The sequence below is a fragment of the Crotalus tigris genome, unplaced genomic scaffold, assembly GCF_016545835.1.
Source record: "Crotalus tigris isolate CLP2741 ecotype Arizona unplaced genomic scaffold, ASM1654583v1 scf7180000017625.6296891, whole genome shotgun sequence".
NCBI lineage: Eukaryota > Metazoa > Chordata > Lepidosauria > Squamata > Viperidae > Crotalus > Crotalus tigris.
This window is the reverse complement of record NW_024096520.1, coordinates 4,573,033-4,590,105: the sequence shown is the minus strand read 5'-3', so window position 1 is coordinate 4,590,105 and position 17,073 is coordinate 4,573,033. Positions and strand designations below refer to the sequence as shown.

General features: G+C 36.2%; 1 protein-coding gene across 2 annotated transcripts in view; it reads right to left on the bottom strand.

Annotated features, from left to right (window-relative positions):
• The window catches only part of FANCD2 (FA complementation group D2), a 45,175-nt gene that overhangs the window by 4,707 nt on the left and 23,395 nt on the right, over positions 1 to 17,073 (bottom strand). The window contains exons 29-40 of one of the 2 annotated variants that reach the window (XM_039334023.1): positions 16,583 to 16,729; positions 14,736 to 14,852; positions 13,018 to 13,146; positions 12,791 to 12,909; positions 12,359 to 12,469; positions 11,971 to 12,098; positions 9,094 to 9,193; positions 7,348 to 7,470; positions 5,864 to 5,957; positions 4,030 to 4,101; positions 2,349 to 2,387; positions 547 to 621 (exon numbers count right to left, since the gene is read on the bottom strand). In XM_039334023.1, coding sequence (XP_039189957.1) covers positions 547 to 621; positions 2,349 to 2,387; positions 4,030 to 4,101; positions 5,864 to 5,957; positions 7,348 to 7,470; positions 9,094 to 9,193; positions 11,971 to 12,098; positions 12,359 to 12,469; positions 12,791 to 12,909; positions 13,018 to 13,146; positions 14,736 to 14,852; positions 16,583 to 16,729 — 1,254 coding nt within the window. Of the gene's footprint in view, positions 1 to 546; positions 622 to 2,348; positions 2,388 to 4,029; positions 4,102 to 5,863; positions 5,958 to 7,347; positions 7,471 to 9,093; positions 9,194 to 11,970; positions 12,099 to 12,358; positions 12,470 to 12,790; positions 12,910 to 13,017; positions 13,147 to 14,735; positions 14,853 to 16,582; positions 16,730 to 17,073 lie in introns of those variants that run through there. The other variant, XR_005555578.1, reaches the window with a different exon arrangement.

The following is a 17,073-nucleotide window of genomic DNA, read 5'->3' as shown; positions in this document are numbered from 1 at the left end:
GCCCATTTGTACTCAATGCTGATGGTTAACAAAAGTCAACTATCTACACACACACACACACACACACACATATACGTACATATATATACATATGTACACACACATATACACACACATATATATACACACATATACATATACACACACATATACATATACACACACATATACGCACACACATACACATATACATACATACATAAATATATGCAAATACACAAACACACACACATATATAATTTGGTATTGGAAATATCTGAAATATCTAATATGTACATTTAAAAAAAATCATAGGATGCAGCACTCATTTAATAAGATACTACCTAACAACCTATGCTTGTTTTGAGTCTTGCCAGATTTGCAAGAAAAACTGTTGTTTCAAAGTTCTTAGCATTCAGTTTTATAGCTACTCAGTTATGCTAATTACTCCTCCTTTTCTGTTATTTTCTGCAGTAGGTCACTGCACTATAGGCTTGGAAAGAACAGATATGAGCACTTTAAAACACTCTCAGTCAATCAAGAGACAGTCCATCCCTAACAACTTACCCTGTGCTTTTTAAAGCTGTAGTCCAAGAGGGGCATACCAGACTTCAAAAATGTCTCTATAAACAGACGACCATACTGGGTGAACAAAAAGACACAAAATGTCAGCAGATGTGGCCAATTCTCCCAAACAAGGGTGAGTGTTCTAAGCTTGCGTCATAAGTCACAACATTCAAGCACTCACTATGCTTGTTTAAATTTTAAATGATCTAATTTCTTAAGTTGGTTGTCATCAAATTTATTTAAATGAACTCTTCATCAGCAAATCCAAGACGTGTACCAGTATGTTGGAAAACACAATTTTCTCGAGACGCAGAGAATTTTATTAGAGTTTCCTAGTATCACTTCCAGATCTTATCATTCCATTTAGTTACTGCCCACACAGAATGACACCAAAACTAGGTATTTAGGATGGAAGCCATTGTAATGGAAGTAGAAGTCCACTTATGCAATGGGTATTCTGCCTTCTCTCCTCCTTCCCGCATATCCACTAATATCCTCCTTTACCTTCTGGAGCAGATTTTCAATATCCACAAGACAGTAAAAGCGAAGGGGCCTTCATTTTACCCTTTCGTTTTGCTGACAGAAGAGGTTTAGCAAATCCTACCCAAAATTTACACTGTAGTCAGCAGTTTTCTGTTCTTCAATCTTTGTGCAATCAGATGGTATACATTAGAATTGTTGTGTGAATAGATTCAGGTGCTTGGGTAGTAGTTTCGAGCAGTGATATGCAAATTCCTTGTACATGTAACCCAAAGTTCATATAATCAGCATCTATTATTAAATAATCTGTGCTGCCCCCTCCTTTTCATAATACAGAACGTCCTCATTTAACAGCTGCCTTAAACAGCAACCGTTTGCAATTATGATGGTAATGAAAAAATAACTTTGTGACCAGTGTCCACATTTACAACCTTCTGAATATCTTTCTCTGAATCACAAGTTTTGCCATGACAGCATCGTGGTATCCTGTGCCTGACCTGGTTTTTTCTTTTTCCACCTCTCAAAGAGGAGAGAGATTGCCTAAAGTTAAACAATCTCTTCCTAAGCTGCTTTTTTCCACAATGCTAAAAAGGTCCCTAAAAAGTGCTAATGGCAAGTTAACAAATTCAATTCTGTGACCCTAATTTGTTGCTTAGAACCCCAACTGTCTGAAACTGGCAAAACTCTAATCAATTTGACACTAAAGGCTTTTGTTTTTGCTCCTAAGGAAAGCTTAAGTAAAGTCCTGAGCGCAGCCACGGCTACCTGATTTTCAGTTATCAACCGCTTCACTTAATCATTGAGTCACCAAAATCAGTCGCAGTCACTAAACGAGGACTATCTGTATTGATAGGAATAAGGTGTAGTGTCAAATGGACTCCTCAAAATGGAAGCTTTGGGAAGTACTAAACTGGCTGCAGCTTTTCAGTTCTGAAGTGTTCATTTTGAGGAATGGCAAAATTCGACAATATTTACCTTACAAGAAAACCACATTTGTTTGGAAGTCATCTGAAATATATGTCACTTAAAATATGCATTCATTTGTACACCCACCCACCAATGAAAATAGCACATGACAATCAAACCAGAAACAAGCAGACCAGAAGGCAGAATGACAATGCTTTCCTCTCAACAGTAGCTATGATCCTTTACCTCTGAAGTCTATTTTCTCCTTGGGAAATAGGTTGCTATGAAAGGTTAGGGTTATGTAGAAAATGTGGACATCTCTACTCAGAGCAGGTATATATGGGAGGAAGGTGATATAATAGTTTACTGTAAAATTTCCTGAATTTCGTGTCTCTTATCACATGATTCTCACTTACCTTCAAGCAAACACTGAGTACAGGACGACTATCAAATACCTGTTTGGAGAAAGTAAAAAAAAGCTTTAAAATATATTTAATATGATAAAATAATATAGTGCTAGTTAAAAAATACAACTACTACTGCAGAATATGAACAGTATATATCACCACATTCCTTCCTAAATATCACATTGATAGTACAGCGTTTACTTGAAAGAAAGGTGTCTGTTTATTTATTTAATAAGCTGCCCATTTCACATACATGACTCTTGGCTGCTAACAGTTAAAATTGTCAGATCCCCAAAGAAATGTATTGTTTCTCTCCTTATAGTATGCTTGCTTTTGAAACCACTTTTGGGGGCCTGCCATTCTGTTGGGAGAGGGGCTGCTTTGGGGCTGCTTTGCATTGTCTTGCCACTATGTCCTTCCCCCAGGAGAAGGAATGTATCATCCTTATCTAGCAGACGGTTTGAGCTTGGAACCAGAGAGAAACGAAAGCGAGAGAGACATTGAAGAGCTTGCCAACGGAACCTGTTACCAAAACAATATGCCACCCGTGGATTGGCTGGGATTCAAATGGACCTCGGGGGGAGGAGTAATGAGTATTGCTTTTAATATACTGCTTGTGCGGGTTTTTTCTCAGACCTCGCCTTGTTTTTCCTGCTGTCACTAGCCCCTAATAAAAGTTCCTTTTGAGACAATGTCTGTTTCAAAAATTCTGCTTTCTTGGGAGGCCTAGTTGAGGTAGGTATTTACAAAAACAGAGCAAAACAATAAAAACAACAGAATAACCTATCAAATAACTGCTGAGAACACTGATTAGTACTCAGATTAACCATGAAATGGACTCACCCATACTATCAGTATATACTCAACCGTATTGTCATAGTAAAGTCACCCTACTGCAACATAGCACAGAAGAATTTTTGTTTACATTAAATCTTAGCACAGAAGAAATTTTGTTTACCCTAAATCTTATTTGAAAATGCAATCCCCACTGTAACATGAGAAGGGCTGCCAAACCCCACTGATACTAAAACTGTAAATATCCCCCTATACAAACAAATGTGTGCATGTGATATATTGACAACGGTGGTGGAAGGGAGGGAGGGAGGGAGGGAAGGAAGGAAGGAATGATAGCAACAAGCCAAGCATTTCTTCAAAATTGGGAATGTTATGTTTGATAGACAATAGTAAAGAAAGAAAATAATGACTAGTTAAATAGAAGTAGATTCAAAAAATAATGGGAATTTTAAAAAGGCAAGGAATATGGATTGTCTCAAAGATATGTGATATGCGAAGTAATTCCAGTTGTCTAAATTTAAAGTCAGCAATATGATCCTTCCAGGATAATCACATTCATATCAGAGGGCGTTCACTCACACATATTCCAATGAATATATAAATGCATGATTAAAATATCTTACAGCATCTAAATCTTGCAAGACCTATGTTCTGTTTGCACATGACCTGTCTTGCTAAAATAAAAGATGTCTGAACATGTCTTGTAAGAGTAATGTATACAGGATAAAAAGAAAGTTTCAACACAGGTCCACAAAATCAAGTCAGTGTAAAGACAGGTGATATATAAAATTAATAGTAAATTAAAAAAAATATTTAAATCTGAATAATCTATATCAACAGACAAAAGGCCATCGTGGTTTCATATATAAGAAACATTAATGTGAATGTTACACACCTTGACCAAATTAACAAGGATGTGGAAATCACGCACAGCTAGGTTCCAGTGTAACAATTTCTCCAACTGAATCTATGGAATGCAGACAAATGACGTTATTTGGGTATCATCCTGTAACTGTTTAGACAGAAAAGAGTTCAATATATTGCAACTTACTTGACCTATTTGTGGAATTATTAATTTTCATTTCTCAATTTCATATGGTTGTTTTTACTTCATGTTCCTATTGCAAGGTTATATTCAATTTCTCATTTTTCTCAATTAAAATTGATAATATGCTCATCAAATCCAGATCTGTTTCCCCCTTCCCCACGACCAAAATTTTATATTGCAAACATAATCTTCTATTCTTGTTAAAAACTCTACTGTGATTCATCGAACCTACTAATATGCAAACTTGGGTTTAGATTAGGAGTACAAATATGTACATACCTAGCCTGGAATAACAGGATTACAATAAACAAGTTTCAATGGTGTTGAAGCATAATTTAAATTTTACGCTAAAACCTATATAGACTTCTTGGGCAGATTTAGTGCAGAAATGGTATACGGTTTCCTGCCTGAGCAGGGGGTTGGACTAGATAACCTCTAAGGTCCCTTCCAACTTTATTATTATTATTATTATTATTATTATTATTATTATTATTATTATTAGCATTTAACAATTTCTATATAAAATGCATCAGAGAAGGAATTTTTGTGGGCTTCCCTCTGAGGTTGATGCAAGAATTGGATCAGATTTGCTTCCACTTTCAACAGTAAAACCTAGATTTAATGGAACCCCACTTCCCACAAACATACTTAGAAGACCAAATACAAAAGATAAAATGTTCATTTGGAAATTCCCTGAAAATAATGGCCAAGTCCATTAAATCAAATGTAGTTCAGATAAGTTACATACTGTATCTTTAAGGCTAATTTACATTAACTATATGCTAAATAAATGGACATTTACATTAGGTACATGAATCTATGCATCAACATCATTACACAAATTATATACATTTCATCATACCGTAATGACATCGTTACAAAAATGACCTATATTGACTATGCAATGTAAATTGTCAGGAAGTCTGATTTTAAAGAGATTGGGGAGCAGCACAACCTCCCCTGCAAATGGCTTTACTGAGATTTTACTGTTACAAATTCTACAGCCATGCAGAAATCATAATATAGGCAGGGCTCCGGGTCATATTTCCTGCCATCCCACTTTTTCACGCACAAAGACATATAGCGGGGTTTGCTTATATGGGGCAGAACTTTCACCTGATTCCTATCCAGTGATCTTTATTCATTGAAGACTGTTGAAGAAAGACAAATATATGTTGGAGGCTGGGGAGACAGAAACCAGCTGTTCGCAGGCAACAGATGGTTATTATAGAAACATACCCCAGCCACCTTTTTTAAACATTTTTTAAATCCTGCTTCTGTGTCAAATATCTGTTAATTTAGAAAGGTGGGAGGATGAGTTTAAGCCCTTGAGAAGTCCCTGGAAAAATCAACTGTTGTGGGTTGTAGCCACAGATAAGATTTTCATAGTATCTGGCTGGCTGGTTTAATTTGGCAGGGTTGGGCTATTTCAGATTCCATCAATGAAACAATGCCATCTATTGGGTGTTGTAATTTCCAAAAAGTACCTCCAAGACAAAACCAGGCTTTTATGTACGCCAATACACAAATACTAATGCTACATATTCAGGTAGGTGTTTTCTATCTTAATAACCTCTATGAAACATGTCAAAAGAATACATATTCTTTCCCTGAATGAAGGCATATACCTAGCAATGCAGATGCCTTGCTAGAAACCCCAAGTTCTATTTTATCATATTACCTCACTTGAATCTGATGATTTTCCAGCAGATATGCTTCTTACTGAAGTTTCTAGGTGAGTTATCATCACCCGGAAGAAAATGGGAAAAGTTTGTCTGGTAAAGAAAGGATGAGGAAATATGAAATATATTCATACTACTTAGCATTACATCACTAATTTCTGATGCATATGTAGTATGTATCTCTCAAACTCGAATTAGCGATAATAAAAAATACAAAAGGCAGCCTAAAATAAAAATGAAATTATGTGGCTATTATCGTTCAAAGTAAGAACACTGAATCCAAACCAAGGAAGCAAAACCACGTCTAATGAACTATTGCAAAACTAAATGACCTAAGGAAATATACTACATTTTAAGGAGGAAAGGTAAAATTATCCAGCATTCTGACTTTTCATATTGCAATTAGATGTGGGAATTTCAACTTGCAATCAGATGTACGGAGAAGCACTTAATTAAGTTACTGTATAAACTTGGTTAACAAAAACAGTATATTGGCAGCTGTCTTTATGGTAAGAATGATGGTGGCATATTGTTGAAATTGCTCAATAACCTGGTAGATGCAGTATATCTAAAACATGAGAAAAGTCATAGTAGTTGTGAATCTACTGACTTTTGGAAAGGGTATCCAAGGACCTAAGAAAATAAGTGAGAAACCTGAAAAGTCTCAGGGCACATATAGGATTCCATAAACTTTATGGTGAAATTGTAATTGAAGCAACTTACTTTTGGAAAGATGATCATAAATAAAACTGAGCCACAAGTAAACAATCTTGCTGAGCGTCCAATTATTATGGTAAGAGAACCACACATCAGTTTTTTTAATCCTTTAATGACCCTGTCATCCCTTGCATTGGGGCAACTGAACAGAACTTGAGCATTTACTTCCAGATGTCCTTCCTGACACCTACGTGGAGTTTGAAGCAGACAATAACTCTCTGTGCCCAGAGAGAAAAACATCTGCCACTGTTTAGATTCTAGAATAAAACTCACAGCCTCCTGATGGTGAGGCAAGAGCTCCACCTCTAGGCCACTGCGCCGCTCCAGAAACATACACCAGATCTTTCTCCCCAAATGTGATCACTGAAAATTTGTCTTCTTAAAATACTTTAACTTTTATTTATTTATGTAAGTCAACTTTGCAATCCTACTGCCTACAGAGTGCCTGCTAAGTATATGAAAGCAGTATAAGATCAGATACAACAATTAGCCTTGCAGTCATGGTAGACTACTATAAAAAATTTTCCATTCTGCTGCCAATATCTTGATCATCTAAGCCTTGCATCTTCCTGAAACATTCTTAAGTCTATAAAGATGAAACCAATGCATCTTCTTAAATAAATAATCTATATTCCAAAATTTGGAATTTAACAGAACTCTGGCATCTTTAAACTTAAACTCTCTTCCTAGAGCCTGGTTTATCATATTAAGAATATTTAACCAACCTATAGCAAACAGAAGGTATGGCCAAATGTGTAATTATTACCTGGTCAGTGTAGGGTAAGTGGAAGAGTATCCATCTTTAGAAGAATTAATCAGCTGTGGAACCCCAGTGCTTGAAATGTCTTCTATCTCCTTCAAGATATCATGTGTATATTCCATATGAATACTGCATAGAATAATTTTCACAAAATTATAGATGTCTCGTTTGAAAAACTGCATTAAGATTTTTTTCAACACTAGGTTTTATCTAACATATGGAAAAACATAAAGCTGGTTTTCATTTCAGCAGCAGACATGATTATAAGCATGCATTCTATTAACATTTTAATTTATTAAAAATCAATCCATTCAACAGTTTTTAATTTTGGGGATAATTTACCGGTAGTCCTTGCTCAACAATGGTAACTGAACCATAATTGCTGTTGCTAAGCAATGCGGTTTTGAAGTGTGATGTGACACGACTGCATCGCTTAGTGACAAACCTGGCATTCCTCACTGCCGTCATTAAGCAAGGGTCATGAGTGCTAAGTGAAGATCTCCTTGCAACTTCCTGCTAGCTTCCAACAACTAAAGTCTGTAGGGAAGCCAGCAGGAAGTTGCAAGTCTCAGTGGCTCAAAAGCAGCTGGCAGGCAGATAAGTAGCATCTTCAAATGATTCGGACCTAGGGGGTGGCTGCTCTGGGTAGCAGAGGGTCTACCGGTGGCCAGCAAGACATGGTGAGGACAGCAACTACCTGGTGGGAGTTTGTGCAAAGGCCAACAAGGCATGGCATGGGTGCACTGGTGTTGGGGGGGCGGGGCTGGTGCTAGATAGGGGACTTAGTGGAGTCACTTGATCTTCTCTGCTGGCTTCCCCATTGACTTTGCTTGTGGGAAGTCAGCAGGAAGGATTGAAAATGGTGGCCACATGTGCTGCAACTAAATGTAAGCTAGTTGCCAAGCACCCAGATCGTGATCACGCAATTGCAGGGGTGATGTAATAGCCAAAGGAGGAGGAGGAGGAGCCGAGGTGGCGCAGCAGTTAGAGTGCAGTACTGCGGGCCACTTTAGCTGACTGTGTTCAGCAGGTCAGCGGTTCAAATCTCACCGGCTCAAGGTGGACTCAGCCTTCCATCCTTCCGGGGTAGGTAAAATGAGGACCCAGATTGTTGGGGGCAATGTAAATATATATATACATTGCTTACTGGTGTACACCGCTTAGAGAGTGCTTGCACTTAAAGCGGTATATAAGTCTCATAAATAAATAAATAAAACTTTGAGGACCTGTTGAAGTTACCATTCGTTCAGCGCCATCACAACTTTGAACAGTTGCTGAATGAGTGGTTGCTAAATGAGGATTACCTGTATTAGCGACCTTTCACATTTCTTTTGTTCAATGGTATGCCATGAGAAAAAAACGGCACTACAAGGGACAGAGTTCTAATTTTCAATTTTGGTACCATACAAATTTATTTTTACAGATTGCCTTCCAACCAGGAAATAGTGGGGTTTTTTTTGACAAGTAGAGCCCCCCCCCCAAAGGCCATTTGGCTCGTTTTAGTTCTTTGCTAAAAAAAAAATAGTATTGGCTGATAATAACAAAGTATGACACTATCAAATCTGATCAAATTGTCATACTTTTAAGATGAAAATTAAGAAAACGGTACTGGAAAGATCCTGCAGCTTATACTGCTAGTGTTTATTCTCAGCAATGAGATACTTTAAACATGGTTAAGGATTTTGTCTATTTATAGGGTTGCTTTTGAAAAGAAGTGAATCTCAACAGCACCAAAAACAAAAACAGTCTTACTTCAGCAAAGTATGGAGAGCATCATTAAATTGGGAACCCTTCTGACGAGTTCCACAGGGCTGCATCCAAGATTGGCAAAGGAAACCTTTTGTGATGGAAGCTGTCAAAGAACAAGAAGGAGTGCTAGATATGGCTTCTAACTAAGTTTTTTTCTGAGAGAAATTATATTTGCTAAATTTAATATGATTTTGAGTTAACTTGTTGCAATTTATGACAATGATAAATGCAAATCACCTTAGATATTAGAAATTCAGCAATACTCAGACCTATCATCCTATATCTATTTTCAACTAGGCCCATCAATTATGAAGGAGGGAAACAGAACTTTACCTATTTTCAATTAAATTATTTATTTGTATTTATTGATTAAATTTATGCTGTATCTCCCTATTATTAAGACTGATTCTCAGCAGTGTTTCTTCTGTTGGAAGTATAGATGCTACAGTTACAAAATTCTCAGAAATACAAAATAAATCCTTCCAAAATATTGACGTGCAATAGAAATAAAAGGAAACTCCAGAGACTTCCGGTCTTGCGCAGTAGTACAGCAGTCGAGGGGTTCGGGGCTCCACGTCCTCCGGCTGATTTTCTTCCTGTTAGGGGACCCTAAATGAGCCAGAAGTTGCCCCAAAGAGGTGGCAAAGAAGGAAAGAAGTCCCGTGGACCGTGGAGAGACGGCGGTTGACCCGATCGGTCCAGGAGAAGCCTTCCAGAAACCAACAGAGGAAGGCTAGCCTAACGTCAGAGTCTAGCCCAAGCTACAAGCAACCCAAGTCAAAAGTACTACTTTAAGCTGATTGTAAACAGCACATTTGAACCTGGGTAAGAACATCAATTTTTTTTCTCCTGAAGAAAAAAAAATCCCAAGAGACAAAAAAACCTCCGAAAGTGAAGGAGGGGGATCTTTGCCCCACCCTTTTACTAACAGAAGCGGCGAATTAAGCCTTTTATGGAGGACCAAAAACATATTGAAATGAAATGAAATGACTATAAAACCTAAATTTGAATAAGTCTGAAATTGCTGAATGGTTAAGATTCTCATTCCTACCACATCTAGTGGTGGATGAAGACTATGACAAGACTTGGTAAAATCTGGAAAAAACTAATCTGTGCTTGTGACCTTCAAAGCTCTAACAATAGAGAACAGCTGTGACAAAAAAGAAAACAATCTGGACTGCAGACAAAGAGAGACTTATAAACTTTAGGGAACAAAAAAAAAACTTTTTTGAACTTTTTGGATTACAAGAATCTACTTAACTGTGACTCCAAAGCTATTTGCAGAGAAAAGAAAACTTGGATTCTTGGTCATCATGGAAAATCAGAGACTTATAGAAAGAACTTATCAAGAAAAAATAAATACCTTTCAAGGAGACATATGATATGCTGCAATTAATTCAAACAACAATGATTTCAAACCACAAAGAAATCCAAAATAACCAATTCATCTCTAATTTAACTTTACAACAAAAAAATCCCAGAAACAACAATAGAGAAGGAACAGATAAAACAGATAACTGAATACAAATTCAAGAATAGAGACTTAAAGATGGAACCTAACAAAACAAAGAAATATGATATAACCCAAATGGAAAAAATTTACAAGAAATACTGGCTTTGGAAAAGACAACTTATACTTTAACACCACAAAACAAATTTTAGGAAAAGAAAAAAGATTGGACAAAATGGACTGCAGAGATGTCAGGAAAACTACTAGAACTGAAGAGACAAAAAATGATAAGAGAAACAGAGAGAAAAAGAAAGAAAAAGATTTTCAACAAACATGAACGGGCAAATGCCTCTTACAAAGATATTGTACTTGACTTACCTTTTATATCTACAGTAACACTTCTAAGAATATAGAAAGATTCTTTGATTCAGCAGAACATACTGATTAAGAAAGATACTGGGCAAAAGAAAAAGGCTAAAGTGAAACTTAAGAAAATAGACGATGGGACCTATCAGAGAGAATATTTTAAAAAGAAACACCTGTTTGAATATGGTTAAAGAAACAGAAAGATATGAATTTTATTTTAAGAAGGAAGAGCCCCTCAAGTAACCTAGTACTCCTCTCTTTTTCTTCTCTCTTCTTATTTTATTTCTTGATATGAGTAATATAAGAGTTGACTTATTTAAAGGAAATGTTTTAGATATTTAAATGTGGTTGACTTTAAGAAAATTACAATGGATTAAAAATGTTTTGAATAAGAGTTAAAAGACTAGATGGCTAGATTTATTAAATGGAATATTTAAAAATTAAATATATTTTTAATTATATAAAAAAGAACAGAAAATTTTTGGAAATAAATATGTATTAGCTTATAGGAAACATGGATTTTAAGTAGCAGACTATCCTTTTATTTTTCTTTACTTTTATTCTTCTTTTTCTTTTTTTAGTCTTATTTATTCCTTAAGAAAGGTAAAAGTACTGGAATGGCTTACATGAGAAAAAATAGACTTAAATATTTAAATGTAATTAACTTTAAGAAAATCTTAACCAGTAAGAATGTCTTGAACATTGTGGGAAAAACAAATGTAAACAAGAATTGTAAACAGGATTTATGATGAGACAGAATAACTAGACAGAAAATAAATATACTGATGTGATTATTATCTGTAGAAATATTAGAAAAAAATTTATACTAAATTGTTATCAACCAAAACAACAAGAATTGTATTAATTTTAAGTTGGTAAAAGAGAACATTATGGGAAAAAGAGGAAATCAAGTAAAGATATTATGTGGATTATAGATCATAGAAACCAACTGTTAGTGAGTGTTTTTTAAATGTAAAACCAGACAACACACTGTTTGCCAAATATGTTAAAAAATCAATAAATCATTTAAAAAAATAAAAATAAAAGGAAACTCCATATGTTACCTATTTCTTTGCTTTTTGCATTGGCCACAGATTTTTCAGCAATGACAAGCAGAAGCTGGGTAAGACTCAGTGCACAGTAAATATTGGGAACGCTCTGTTGGAAGTTCAGTAAATACTGGAAACTCTGACTATAGGATACAGGAGAAAGTGGAAATGAAATTACATTATAATTTGCTAGTAGATCTAAATATTTCATTGTTCATAATTACTTCCATCGTGTTCCTGAACTTGTTTTTTTTTTTTAGTTTGGGTTTTTTGGGGGGAGGGGAAGAGTGCATGAAAGTGTTTGTGAATTCTAGGTCTCTGATATACAGTATTGATAAATGTTATGTCCTACTAAGTCCTTCGTATTATGTTTGAAGTTGCATGATAGTTTCTTTTCTGGTACCTGAGTAGGTCCTCAAGAGGAAGCTCTCTATCTCCTGGCTTAAGCCTGCATGCAAGGACATGCAGACTTGTTTTTAGTAAGCCATGGTTCTCATGCCGAGAAAATCCATTCCTGGATGAAAAAAAAGCATCAATTATTTGTTGCTATAGTATCCAGTTAATACAATATAAAAATATTTTTATAAACTCTATTGTCTTTTGTTTGAAGACATTTGAGTGTGATCTCAAGACAAGAAGCCAACATTAATCTGGTAGTTCAGTTTGCTCACTGCCAGTGTCATAAAAATATTGTGACGTTGCTATATGAAAAAAGACCCATCATAGTTTACGCTATGGGTGGTCTGCTTCATGATATTCTATAAAGAAAATAAAAGGCCAATAATAAAAAAATTAATTTATTCTCACCCTTATATTTGTAATTCTACATACTTACCAAGCAAACAGGAAGTGAAAGATCTGCAATAAGCGCTGATAACAGGATGACATTAATTGATGTTCCTGAACATTGACGCCTGGCCCATCAATCACACCATGGTTCTCTGTAATCAGCGTCTTAAGTAAAGAATATGTTACTGCATAAAAGGCTGTAGTGGGTTTGCTTACGGTATGAAGTAAAGTAGACACTGTATGGTATAATAAATAAATAATTTATGTTCCAACCTGGAAGTGGTTGTGCATATTTTCTATGTGATTGCACAGTGGCTTTAAAAGTTCAGCAGCATACTCAATCACTTCTTGAGATGTACTTTGGCAAAGATGTGAAAATCCAGCATTTTTATTTCCTTTTCCCTGTAAAAAACAAACATCTTTATTTTTTGGAAATGACTTTCTTTCTGCAACAATCATAATTTAACATAGACCTTTGGGAACTAGAAACCCACTCTTTTTGTGAAAAAAATCAAATATAACTGGGATAAAATAACTGAAAAAGCTGGCATTTGGCATCTAGCTGAAAGTTCAAGACTTATACTCTCTAGTTCCAGAATGCAGGAAATAAATTGTGACTGAATATTAGAAAAACTTCCTAGTGTACTAGTTCAACAGTGAACCAAAAATCCAGTGCAGTGATGGGCCCTGTGCTTTGAAAGTGTTCAAGTGAAAGCTAGATGTATGGGAGCGGTTTCATCTGGAAGCCACTATTGATCAGGAAATTGGCTTTGGTGGTCTAGATAACTTTTGCCAACCCTATGATTCCAAAGTGTGTCCCAGTGAACATTCAGAAAACACACTGTTGTTTGAAATATGAACCTGATATAGCAAAGAGCATATCATTACATACAAAGACAACCAGATCACTGAATCTTGTCGGAAGAGCATCAATTTAGAAGTATAGTTTGTACTCAAAGCAAAATATGGTTTAATAAAAACAATTAATTAAAAAGGAAATTAAAGTGCAGACATTAGATGACTGTACACTAATGCATATAATAATTTCAAACAACAATTATAATGTAAGCAACAAAAATGCATCATATCTTTAGACTGAAATTCTACAGTACTCTGGGACAATTATAAACATTTCCAGATCCTAAATCAATACTACTAATCTCAACATTCAAAAATCTAAAAAATATCCTAAATTGTTGCTATACTAGGAAACTATATAGTGGGCATTTCATTTACCATATTTTCCGGTGTATAAGACGACTTTCTAAACTCTGAAAATCTTCTCAAAAGTCAGGGGTCGTCTTATACGCAGGAATATAGGGGTAGCTGTTCTCTGAATTTAAAACCAATCTGCCCCCTAGTGGCCAGCCCTATTTTTTTTACAGAAATAAGCACTAACAGGACAAAGCTTTCTAGCAGCAAAGGAGCTCCTATTGTGCTCATCTATAAACAGAAATTCAATATTGTACTGTATTTTCTGGCGTATAAGGTGACTTTCTAAACCCTGAAAATCTTCTCAAAAGTTGGGGGTCGTCTTATACGCCCAGTCGCCTTATACGCCGGAATATACGGTACTTTAATTTGCTTTTTATTCGTTTTAACTGGTATCTCTGATGTCCCAATTCATCATTGCTTCTGTTTCTGCTTTATAAAAGTGTATTTATTTATTAGATTTCTATCTTGCCTTTATTATTTTCTTATAAATAACTCATATATAATACTTTTTCCTCCTCCTACTTTCCCCACAACAACAATCCCCTGAAGTGATTTGGACTGAGAGAGAGAGAGAAACGGACTGACCCAAGGTCATCCAGCTGGCTTTCTTGCTTGAGGCAGGAGGAGTAGAGCTCAGTTTCCTGGTTTCTAACCTGGTGCCTTAACCACTATATCAAACTAGCTCTTAGTTTCATTGGAACAAAGTTCTTCTTTAAATGAAATTTCTTAACATTCCCTTGCTTAAAGCCGCAATGCCTTATTCACACGATGCATACCTTTAAAAAGGGGGTTCTCTTTGCAGGAGCTAGTATTAAGACATGTTCCATTTTACGATACAAATCTTCTAAAAGGAAGAGGAGCTCAGTTGGCTCTAGCTGCACCACTTCACGGGTCTAATATTTTAAAAGAAGAATATAATATAATTTCAGTGTTCATAATAAGTCATATGCTTACTATATTATACATGTACGGTATTTAGATTTTTCAGGTAGCTGAACAAAGTTGTTAAAATGCTAAAGAGAAAAAAAGGCAAGTGTTTGCAATTCTCTTATGAAAGGCAACAGGATCAACTAATTATATCAACGATAGGCAGGCAGATTGAACATTGCAGCAAGTAGTCTTAATGTATCATCCACTCTTCTTCCTATGAAGACAGATCAGCTACTTTGTCAGTGACTTTCCTCTAATAATTCAAACAGAGAGAAATTGCCAGGAACAGAAAAAACTTGCAGATGAGTATCACCATCCAGAATTACAGCTAACTTTACAGCACAGAACTTGGCATATAGAAAGAATCTGTAGAAAAACATTCCAGCAAGATATACAAGATATGCCTAATGCTTGAATAGTGTCTACATACCCTGTGTTATAATCAAGATGACTTTCCTTAATACTTAAATTTGCTTGATTATGATTGTGCACTCTGTTATGCCACACTTATCAACTAAAAGGCTTAAATTCAGGAACTCCACACTAATACTTGCACAGCAGCTGCATAACATTAACTTTGATGTAAAATCCCAATGGAAAGTAAATTGGATTATCGAACGTCCAGATATATATATATATATATATATATATATATATATATATATATATATATATATATATATATATATATCTGACGCGACATAAAAATTATCAGGTTTCGATGCCACCAACTTGTGCTGGGAAAGTTTGAATAGGATTCACACCTTGCAGGGCTTCAGTTGAGATTCTCTGTTTAAATGGTGCATCAGGGTATCCTCCCCTGAATGTGACCTGAATGTGTTCCTCATCAGACACTGCACCATATAGTGACTAGCTGCCATTTAAGAATTTATGCGGGAGGGAAAGCAATTAATTTTCCAACTAATAGATACCGTGCTTAATTGGATAAATGGTCTAGATCAGTGGTGGTGAACCTATGGCACGCGTGCCAGAGGCAGCACTCAGAGTCCTCTCTGTGAGCACACGTGCTGTTACCCCATCCCCGCCTCCCCCCATGGCCCCCTTATCACCAGCAGCCCCCCCAGAGGAGAGTCGCCCCCGAGCACAGCTGGCACAGCCAAGGACATGGCAGCCGGGCAGCAGGGACAAGACTCCACCCTTGTGCCCCATCACGTGCAGATGATGCTGTGAGGTGTGGGTGGAGGACGTGGCTGCCATGGCGCTGCTGTGGCACCTGGGTGATCTGCTGCGGTGGGACGTGGAGGCGGTGGGTGGCCTTATGGGGGGGAAGAGCGGGGGGTACGGGCGTGGAGGCAGGGGCAGTTTTGGGGCACTCAGTCTCTAAAAGGTTCACCATCACTGGTCTAGATATTAATATATGGAACACTTATTCCATTCTTATTAATCAGCATATTTTAAAATGTAACCTATAATCTATACATAACTTCTTGAATTCCTCATACCTTATAAAATTGACTACATATTTCCATTATAAGTGTACCATAGTATTATGTGTTGCCTTTATGTATTTTTCCTACTGTTATCCCTATACTCTATGCCATATGTTGAATAAACAAACAAACAAATAAATGCTTGATTATAACTGAAATACTGGTTTTAACTCAGTAAACTCCACTTTGCCCATGATTCTTCATCCTGAAGTTAAGATCCACCATTGAACTAGCCTACTTACCTTTGTGTGCATCTCTGTGTCCAAAACAGATTTGGTCAACAGTCCACAATGCAGGATGGTAAAAACTTCCAAATCTAACTCACGGAAATACGCACTGTAATTCTGCAGCTGTATTAAAGGAGTTCCTGGATCTTTTTCTGGGGAGTTCTAAAAAGAGAAATATAAATCCCTTCAAAAGAAGATGATATAACTTAAAAGCTGGCAAAAGTGGCACCATATTTGGGATTGATTCTTAATGGCAGTTGATACCATGTGCCTGCAGGTTGTCCAAATTCTATTTTGTTAACTTTGTAGCATTGATAAAAAATATAACTGCACCCTCTGCAGTATCTAATATTTCTTCAATAATCACTAAAGATGTTCTGATCAAATGAACTGGATGAAAAAAAAATCAAAGACTCTGAGAGCTGAACTTTTCAGCTCGTCTTTTATTTTCATCACTGGGATGATCTATACATGTGCGCACATAAATAAGATTAAACTATGTGCAA